General features: G+C 67.0%; 1 protein-coding gene across 1 annotated transcript in view; it reads right to left on the bottom strand.

Moving 5' to 3' along the window:
• Positions 1-2889: 2889 nt before the first annotated feature.
• PLEC (plectin) overlaps positions 2890-10102 on the bottom strand; it is a gene marked incomplete at its 5' end in the record, with an annotated part of 36429 nt that continues 29216 nt past the window's right edge. The window contains 1 exon segment of the mRNA XM_084280236.1: positions 2890-9446. Within this exon segment, the coding sequence (XP_084136362.1) occupies positions 3105-9446 (6342 nt within the window). The 3' untranslated portion in view covers positions 2890-3104.

The raw sequence follows: 10102 nt of genomic DNA, 5'->3' as shown, positions 1-10102 counted from the left end.
CGGTGGCTCCATCACCACAGGGCTAAGGCAGCACCCATGGCACAGCCTGTGGCACTGAGGCACCGGCACCGGGATGACCAGCTGCACCCGGTGCCCGGCACGCTGCCGCGGTGCTCACACCGGGAGCTGCTCAGCCCCACGGCACCCTGGCACGCCCCGTGGCAGCACATGGCTTGGCCAGTGTGGCACGAGTTGGTGGGGTTTGGTGAGGGGGGCCTTGGGGGCAGCAGCTGCCACCTGCCTGGATCCCCAGTGCCGGCGGGACGTGGCACTGCCGGTGGGAAGGACGTGGCCACGGAAGCTTCTGCACCACCATCCATCTGCCACGGCACCGGCGCGCAGCAGAGCAAACACCAGGGCCAGGGTGCTGCTACCCCCACCCCTGTGGGGATGCCGGTGCCTGGCGCGCTGCCGCGGTGCTCACGCCGGGAGCCGCTCAGCCCCACGGCACCCTGGCACGCCCCGTGGCAGCGCGTGGCCCGGCCGGCGCGGCACCAGGGCGCAGGGTCTGGTGAGGGGGGAACAGAGGACGCGGAGCTGGCAGCTGGTTCCATGGGATCTTTTACTGAGCGCCGGCGGCGCGGGGCCGCCCCGGGGGGGGGGTGTTAGTGTTTGTGCCCCCCCCGCCCCCCCAAAAAGAAGAGAGAGAGATGCTGTCGGAGCACTGACGGGCCCCGGGTGCCCCCAGGGGAGAGGATGGGGGCGTGGGGGGCGCCGAGGGGGTCGCCGGGGTGGCGGTGTCACGCGGCGGCAGCGCGGCTGGGTAATGAGAGGACAACGACAGCGACGACGGTGACGGTGATGGTGATGGATGCTGAGGACTGTGGTGACTCGGTTCACAGATGAGAGCAGGCGGGAAGGAGGAGAGATGCTGTGGTGATGGGTGGGTGGCACTGCGGTGATGGGTGGGTGGCACCGCGCCGCTGGCCCTCCCTGGGCAGGGGGGTGCGCCGTGGGCATGGGGAGAGCCAGGGGGTACCCGGCACCCCGCCGCCGGCCAGGGTTTGGGGAGAGGCTGTGGTGCAGCCCCCAGGCCGGGCGTGGCGGCCCCCCCAGGAAGGGGACGGGCGTCCCAGTGTCGTCGGGCGCGGTCCCACCGGCCCCGGGAGGGGGACGCGGGCTCCGTGGCAGCGGTGAGGGGAGTTGGGATGGGCGTCCAGCACCACTAAAACAGAGCGAACAGAGAGATGGGATGAGACAGGGACAGGATGGGACGGGACGCCCCGAGGGGCAGGGGAAGCCATGGGGCACAGCCGCCCGCGCCACGTGCCCCCCACCCCGCTGCCAGCCTGCCTGTCCCGGCGCTGCCTCCGCGGCGCGGCACAACCGCGTCCGGAAAGCCTTTCACACCCCAAACTGCACCGGGGGGAAAACACTGCCCCCCTGGCCCCTTACACCCCCCTCACCCCGACATCTCAGCCTCAGCACCCCGAGCGCGCAGCACCCAGCCGAAGCCCCAGCACCCAGCCCAGGAGCCGCGGCACCGCCGGCTGCGGAGAGAGCGGGAAGGAAGCTGGGCCTTACCTGCGCCGGCGAGCGCGGCCGAGGAGCCGCCGCGCCCCGGGCTGCCCGCCAGCCCATCCACGGCCTGCTGACCTCGGAGACCCAGCTCAACAGCTCGCCCAGGGGCAAGGGGGGCACCTCCTCCTCGGTGGGGCTGGAAAGAGACGTCTGCCAGAGAGAGAGCGCGTTACCGGGGTGGGGGGGACGCAGCCGGGGCGGGGGGCACGGCCACAGCGCAGGAGAAGAGAAGAGAGGAGGAGGAGGAGGAGAAAGAGGAATCCACCTCGGGTCTCCAACCAGGGCGCATCCCACAGCCCACCCTGCGCACAGAGGGTCCTGCAGCCCCCCGAGCCCCCCAAGAGGGTCTGGAGAACCCCCTCCCCCCCCCCCCCAAAAGCGGGGCTGGGGGCAGCGGCCGGGGTCTGGGCGCAGGAGCCGCGCGCGGGGCGCCTGTTCAGCTTCATTAGGCCACGTTAATTAATGAACCTCGTGCCGAGCACTTCCCAGATACACGCAGAGACAGACGGACAGGAGGACAGGCGGACGGACAGGCGGCAGCAGCCACGGCTGCCGGGAGCCGCCAGCCGCGCGGGGAGGGAGAGCCAAGCGCGGCGAGCGCGTCCGGGCGGGCTGGCGGAGGCGGCGGCGGGAGAAGCGGCAGAGCGGAGGCACCGGCGGCACCGGCAGCACCAGCGTGCACTTACGGTGAGGACACCGGCTCCATGGCGTGGCGGCGGTGGCGGCGGCGGTGGGGATGTGCCGGGAGGCCAACCCAAGGAGCTGGGGCGGCTCAGGAGCCGGGGCGCTGAGCCCCCTCCTCTCCTCGCCGTGCCGAGGGCGGGTGTGGAAGGGGTCCAGGCAACGGCTCCAGCGCCGGTGAGGAAGGTCTGGTTGTGGGGCAGGGAGCCTGGTGTGGTGTCTTCTTCAGTCCCACCGGCACAGCCGGCTGCGGGGTGCGGTGCGGGGCTGCGGGGCGCGGTGCGGGGCTGCGGCGTATGGTGCGGGGCTGCGGTTTATGGTGTGGGGCTGTGGCGTGGGGTGTGGGGCTGCGGCGTATGGTGGTGTGGGGCTGCGGTGTATGGTGTGGGGCTGCGGCGTATGGTGGTGTGGGGCTGCGGTGTATGGTGGTGTGGGGCTGCGGCGTGGGGCGGTGGGATCGTCTCCTCCTTCGGGGTGTGGGAAGGGGGGCTGAAGCCATCAGGGTTAATTACAAAACAGTCGCTGAGTGGTTAGATCAGAACCCAGAGTGGGGGGGGGGGGGAACCGGTTCCCCGGCGCGGCCTCGGTGCCCCGGCGCGGCGTCGGCGGGAGGGCAGGAAGGGCGTCAGGCTGCCGGGGCGGCCGGGCAGGGCGGGTAGTGTGTCTTCTCTCTCAATATACAAATACTGTCAGAGCAATAATGGCATATATTAATTAATTCATCTCTCAGTCTGTTTTTGGTTAAACTTCAGGCACTGCTTTGGAAAAGGTTCAAACTGAGCTGGAAGAGTTAAAAACCAAAAGGGGAAACAAACATCCTACGGGCTAAACTAGTGCTGGGAGCGCGGCGAGGCCACATGCGGGGCGCGGGCGAGGCGGCGGCTTCCCCGGGCAGGGGGGGCTCAGGCCACGGGGAGCGGGACCCCGGGCGGCCCCGTCCGGTCCCCGCCGGCCTCCCGCCCGCAGCCGCCGGCGGTGTGGAGAGCCACGGAGAAGGCGAGGGCGTCCGCCGGCGCGGCGCTGTGGGGACCCGCGGAGTATCTGCGTCCGAAGCTGGAGGAGGAGTAGGATGAGGAGGAGAAGGTCATGGAGAAGCCGGAGCCGGTGGCGTCGAAGCTCCCTCGCCTGGATCCGGAGCGGGAGCCGGTGCGGGAGCCCGAGCGGGAGCCGGAGGTGGAGCCGGCGCTGCTGACGTTGTAGGGGCTGTAGTAGCCCTTGCTGGAGTGGGAGGAAGCTTCTAGAAGGCGCAGGCCGGTGCCGTCCTCGATCATGCTGCGGTCCATGGCGTCCTTGTAGGAGATCTTCAGCTTGGTCTTGGGGCAGGTGAGATACTTGGAGTAGGTGTTGACGTCGCGCAGCTTCTGGGCCGTGCGGGTGTCGATGGTGCCTCTCTGCAGCGCCTCGTCCAGGGAGACGCGGCCCTGGGCGTCGGGCTCGATCAGGCCCCCCGTCAGGTACTGCACCTCCAGGAAGCGCTGCCCGGCCTCGTAGTACAGCCAGCCCTTCTTCAGGGCCTGGGCCGCTGACATCTTGGTCTTGGTCCGGGGGTCCTCGAAGCCGTAGAAGGCCTTCTGCGCCAGGTTGATGCGGTCCACCATGATCTTGTCCACCAGCCCCTTGGTGACGGCGTCGGCCACGGTGCATTTGTCGCCGGTGTTGGGGTCGATGATGCCGCCGGTGCAGGCCTGGGCCTCCAGCAGCCTCTGCCCTGTGATGTTATCCACCAGGTTGCGGCGCATGGCCTCGGTGATGGACACCTTCTCCAGGGTGTCCGTGTCCAGGATGCCCGCCACCGGCCCGGTCTCCTCGGTGGGGTCGCTCCACATGGAGATCTGGGTGCGTGTAGGGGCCGGGCTGACCGTGGTGTAGGAGGAGGAGGAGCCCACGGAGGACGACCGGGACCGGAAGCCGCTCATGTTGCCGGAGAGCATGTCGGCGAACTCGGTGATGGAGAGGGTGCCCGAGCGGTACTGGTCCAGGGCCGACTGGTCGATCAGGCCCTTGCCGATGGCGTCGTCGATGTCGTACTGGCGCCCCGAGCGCCTGTCGATGATCATGGACTTGACCACGCCGTCGGAGGAGGAGGTGGTGATCTCCTCCCACTCACACTCCTGCTCCGACAGCTCCAGGTAGGTCTGGTGGTCGATGAGGCCCTTGCGATAGGCCTCGTAGACCGACATCTCCTTGCCTGTCTCCGGGTCGACGATCACCACCCTGCGCTTGCGGACGGAGGACTTGGAGGAGGTCTTCCTCTCCCGCTTCTTCTCCTTCAGGGGCAGGAGGCACAGCCCCGTCTCCGGGTCGGTGATGCAGCGCTCCATCAGCTGCAGGTAGGTGAGGTTCTCCTCGGTGTTGGGGTCGAAGAAGCCCTTGGTGTCGTCGCTGGGGTCCAGCAGGATCTCGTTCATCTCCTCGTCGAAGAGGCCCCTCTTGTAGGCGATCTCCACGGGCAGGCGGTGGCTCTCCTCGGGGTCGATGATGCCGCCGGTGGCGATCTGGGCCTCCAGCAAGCGGATCCCGTGGTCCTTCAGGATCAGCCCCTTCTTCATGGCCTGGAAGAGGGAGATGAGCTTGCCGGTGTAGGGGTCCCGGTAGCCGGTGACGGCCCGCTCGGCGGAGAGCAGCTTGTCCTTGAACTCGGGGCCCACGATGCCCATCCGCACCGCTTCCTCCACCGTCAGCTTCAGGCCCTTGATGGGGTCGATCACGTAGCCCGTGGCCGCCTGCGCCTCCAGCAGCTCGAAGGCGGTGCCGGGCCTGATGATGCCCTTCTTCATGGCTTGGTAGATGGAGAGCCGCTCCTTGGTGGAGTCCACGAAGACGCCGGCGATGCAGCTGGTGCCCTCCAGGAACTTCTTGAGGTTCTTGGAGACCTCCTCGACGGAGGTGAGGCCTTCCTGGAGGCGCTGGGCCGTGGCTTCGTCCATCACCTGCGACAGGACCAGCTCCTCCACGGTGATCTGCTTCCGCAGCCCGCGGAAGGTGAGCTTCCTCGTGTCGCAGAGCGGGAGCAGGAGCAGCCCGGTGCTCTCGTCCTTGCGGCAGCGCTTCAGGAGCTGCGTGTAGCTGAGCTTCTCATCCGTGGAGGGGTCCACGTAGCTCCTCACCTCGCTGGGCTCGGACAGCATGTCGTAGGTGTCCTTGTTGATGAAGCCGCGCTGGTAGGCCACCTCCAGCGGCAGGTGGAAGCCCAGGTGGGGGTCGATGATGCCGCCGGTGGCGATCTGGGCATCCAGGAGCTTGAGGGCCTCCTCGCTGGGGATGAGGTCCTTCTTCATGGCCTGGAAGATGGAGATCTTCTGCTCGCTGTAGGGGTCTCTGTAGCCGGTGACGGCTCTCTCGGCGGACAGGAGGCGGTCGTGGATTTCGGGCCCCACCAGGCCCTTCCTGACCGCTTCGTCCACCGTCAGCATCTCGTTCTTCACGGGGTCGATCATGAAGCCGGTGGCAGCCTGGGCCTCCAGGAGGGAACGGGCCACCTCGGCGTTGATCAGCCCCTTCTTCAGCGCCTGGTAGATGCTGAGCGTCTGCTTGGAGGCGGGGATGTAGATTCCGGCCACACAGCCCGAGCCGTAGAGGTACTTCCAGACAGCCTCCACGTCCAGGAGCTCCCGGAAGGTCTTGGAGCCCTGCTTCAGCAGGTTGTAGATGTCCAGGGAGATGATCTTGGCCTCGTAGAGGTCCTCGGCCGTGATGCGGCGCCGGACGTAGTCGTAGGAGGTGAGGTTCTGCTGGCGGATGATCTCCGTCTTCTCGATGATCTCGATGATGATGATGATCATGCGCTCCTTGGAGACCCGGCCCGACTGGAACTCCTCCATGAGATGCTTCCGCTGCTCCTCGGGCAGCAGGTCCGAGTGCATGATGTCCCAGAGGGACATGGAGGAGCCGGCCCTGCTGCCCACCGGGATGTCCACCTGCGTCTCCTCGAACACCTTCCGCGTCTCGGCCTCGGTGTACACCTGGGTGGTCTCCACCACCGTCGGCTTCTCAGGCTCCCGCAGGGGCAGCAGGTACAGACCGGTCTCGGGATCCTCGATGCACCTCTCCTTCAGCTGCAGGTAGGTGAGGTTCTCCTGGGTGTTGGGGTCGAAGAAGCCCTTGGTGTCGTCGGAGGGGTCGGAGAGGGTCTGGTTCATCTCCTGGTCGAAGTAGCCGCGCCGGTAGGCCACCTCCACGGGCAGGCGGTGGCTGTGCACGGGGTCGATGATGCCGCCGGTGGCGATCTGGGCCTCCAGCAGCCGGATGCCGTGCTCCTTGACGATCAGCCCCTTCTTCATGGCCTGGAAGAGGGAGATGGTGTCCCCTGAATAGGGGTCCTTGTAGCCGGTGACGGCCTTCTCAGCGGACAGCAGCTTCTCGTGCAGCTCGGGCCCCACCACGCCGGCCTTCACCGCCTCGTTGACGTACAGCTTCCGGTTCTTCACCGGGTCCACCAAGAAGCCAGTGGCCGCCTGCGCCTCCAGCAGCACCACGGCGGTGCTGGGCCTCAGCAGGTTCCTCTTCATGGCCTCGTAGATGTTCAGCTTCTCCTTGGTCGCCTCCACGTAGACGCCGGCGATGCAGTCGCTGCCCTGCAGGAACCTCCTCACCGCCTCGGTCTCGGCGAGGTCCTTCACCGACTTCTTGCCGTCCTTCAGCTGCTGGTACTGGGCTTTGCTGATGATCTGGGACTCCACCAGCTCGCTGGCTGGGACCGGTGCCCGCAGCCCGCTGAACGTCAGCTTCTCCTGCTTTTTGGCCTCTGCCTCCTCGATGATGGTGATGACGATCTTGATGATCTTCTCGATGGTCACCTTGCCGGTCTTGTACTGCCGGAGGAGCTCCCGCCGGTGCTCCTCGGTGAAGTACTCGGAGTGGATCAGCTCCCAGATGGTCATGGTCCGGCCCTTCATGCTGCCCACGGGCACCTCCACGGTGGCCTTGTCGAAGGACTCCTTGGCCTGGCTGTCCGTGTAGACCTCCTCCTGCTGCGACTGGATGGCGGCGTCTGACAGGGGCAGCAGGAGCAGCCCGGTCTGCTTGTCGCGGCGGCAGGTCTCCTGCAGCTGGGCGTAAGTGAGGTGCTCCTGGGTGTTGGGGCAGTAGAAGGCCTTGGAGTCATCACGGAGCTCGGCCAGGGCCTCGTTGACCTCCGGGTCGAAGTAGCCCCGCTTGTAGGCCGCCTCGAGAGGGAGCCGGTGGCTGTTCACCGGGTCGACGATGCCGCCGGTGGCGAGCTGGACGTCCAGCAGCCGGAGCCCGGTGTCGCTGGGGATCAGGCCCTTCTTGAGCGCCTGGTAGAGGGAAACCGTCTGGCCTGTGTAGGGATCCTTGTAGCCCGTCACCGCCTTCTCCGCGGACAGCAGCTTCTCATGGAACTCTGGCCCCACCACCTCCGCCTTCACCGCCTCGTCGACGGAGAACAGCTTGTTCCTCATGGGGTCCACGATGTAGCCAGCGGCAGCCTGGGCTTCCAGCAGGGACAGGGCCACGGTTGGCTTCAGCAGGTTCCTCTTCAGGGCCTCGTAGAAGGTGAGTTTCTGCCCGCTCGACTCCACCAGGACGCCGGCGATGGTGTCCGCGCCCTTCAGGTACCGCCGCACAGAGTCCATCTCCGCCACGTCCCGCACCGACTTCTTGCCCTGGTGCAGCTGGTTGTAGAGGTCCTTGTTGATCACCTTGCTCTCCAGCAGCTCGGCGGCCGGCACGGGGGCCCGCAGGCCCTCGAAGCACATCTGGCTCTTCCTCTCGCTCTCCTCCACAACCGTGATGATGATCTTAATGATCTTCTCCACCGTGATCTTGCCGGTCCGGTACTGCTGGATCAGGTCCCGCCTTTGGTCCTCAGTGAAGTACTCGGAGTTGATGATCTCCCAGATGGTCACCGTCTTCCCTTGGAACTTGCCGAAGGGCGCCGTCACCGTGGCCTTCTTGAAGACGTCCTTGGCTTCTTTGTCGGTGTAGACCAGCTCCCGGGCTTTGGCCGCCTGGTCGGTGAGCGGCAGGAGGCACAGCCCCGTCTCCGGGTCAGTCACGCAGCGCTCCATCAGCTGCAGGTAGGTGAGGTTCTCCTGGGTGTTGGGGTCGAAGAAGCCCTTGGTGTCGTCGGAGGGGTCGGAGAGGATCTGGTTCATCTCCTGGTCGAAGTAGCCGCGCCGGTAGGCCACCTCCACGGGCAGGCGGTGGCTGTGCACGGGGTCGATGATGCCGCCGGTGGCGATCTGGGCCTCCAGCAGGCGGATGCCGTGCTCCTTGACGATCAGCTCCTTCTTCATGGCCTGGAAGAGGGAGATCTTGTCCCCGGTGTAGGGGTCCTTGTAGCCAGTGACGGCCCGTTCGGCAGAGAGCATCTTGTTGTGCAGCTCGGGCCCGATCACCCCCTCCCTCACCGCCTCGTTGACCGAGAGCCGGGTGTTCCGCACGGGGTCGATGATGAAGCCGGAGGCAGCCTGCGCCTCCAGGAGCACCAGCGCGGTGCCCGGGCTGATCAGCTGCTTCTTCATGGCCTCGTAGATGCTCATCTTCTGGTTGGTGGGCTTGATCAGGAGGCCAGCGATGCTGCTGTCGCCCTGCAGGTACCTCCTGACCTCTTCCCTCTGGGAGAGCTCGCCGACGCTCACGACGCCCTTCGCCAGCTCGCCCAAGCTCTCCTGGCTCAGAATGCCGGCGGCCACCAGCTTCTCCGCCGGGACCTTCTGGCGGATGCCGTCGAAGGCGAACCCCGGCTCGCCGTTCTGCGCCAGCCCGTCCACCGCGTCTCTGCCGTTGGGCACCGCCTTGACGTCCGGCAGCTGCGTCACGGTGAGCGCGGCCCCCTCGGCCAGGTCGTCCGTCTGGATCATGATCTCCCGCGTCTGGGCCAGGGCGACCTTGTATTCTTCCTCCATCTGCTCCAGCCTCTCCCTCAGCTTCTTGTTCTCCTCCTCCAGGAGCTTCTCCTGCTGCTGCCGCTGCCTCTCCAGCTGCTGCAGCTCCTCCTGCTTGTGCCGCACGTTCTCCTCCGCTTCCTTCTGATGCTTCTTGGCTTCGTCCAGCATGGCTTTCAGCTGCTGCTTCTCCTGCTCCATCTCCCTCTGCTGCCTCTCCTGCTCTGCCTTCAGGTTCTGGGCTTTGTCCACCTCGTCCTTGAAGAGCTTCTCCAGCTTCGCCTTCTCCTCCTCGATGAACTTCTCCTTCTGCAGCAGCGCGTCCTTCTCCGTCAGGAAGGTCTGCTGGAGGAGCTGCGTCTCCTGCCGGAGCTGCGCCTCCTGGGCCACCTGCATCTGGGGTGGGAGAGAGGACAGGGCGGTCAGCTGGCACCGGCTGCACGGGAGGGCGGCACCGGCGCGGCAGCGGGGACAAGCCCGGGGTGGGAGGAGAGGCAGCGGGGAGGGCACGGGGCTGTTAGGGGCGCGGAGGCTCCCGGCCGCTCTGCGGCGTGGGTTAGGAGTTATGGAAGCAGGGCTGGGGGTTAGGGAGCCGCGGCAAAGGACACGGGGTGGGGGGGATGAGGAGGGGAAGGAGGCACAAGCTCTCCCGTGGGGGTCAGGGACCACCCGCCCGGCAGCACGGCTGGGGCCGGCTCCTGGCTACGGAAAGGGATGAGTCTGTGTGGGGCCGGAACGCCGGTGCTGGTGGTGGGCATCACCCCTCCGCAGCGGGAGCTGGGGGGGGGCTCCTGCTCTGACACCTCCATGATGGCTCTGCCTCGCCGCACCCGGCACCGGCCCCGCGCACAGGGGGGTCCTGCTCCACCAGGCAAGGGATGGGAGGGAGGGATGGGGATGGGGATGGATGCTGGGGTGGGGGGGCTTGGTGATGCCTCCGGGACAGTGCCAGCTGCCAGCCCCGAGCCCATCGGGCACGGGCTGCGGCAATGCTCCTCGGGGAACGGACACGGCGGTGGCCGTCTGTCCGTCCACCCTCACGCCCGCTGTCA

This window comes from Gallinula chloropus, assembly GCF_964237585.1.
Source record: "Gallinula chloropus genome assembly, chromosome: 2".
In the NCBI taxonomy this organism is placed as follows: domain Eukaryota; kingdom Metazoa; phylum Chordata; class Aves; order Gruiformes; family Rallidae; genus Gallinula; species Gallinula chloropus.
The sequence above is the reverse complement of the archived record's forward strand: the minus strand, read 5'-3'. Positions and strand labels throughout refer to the sequence as shown.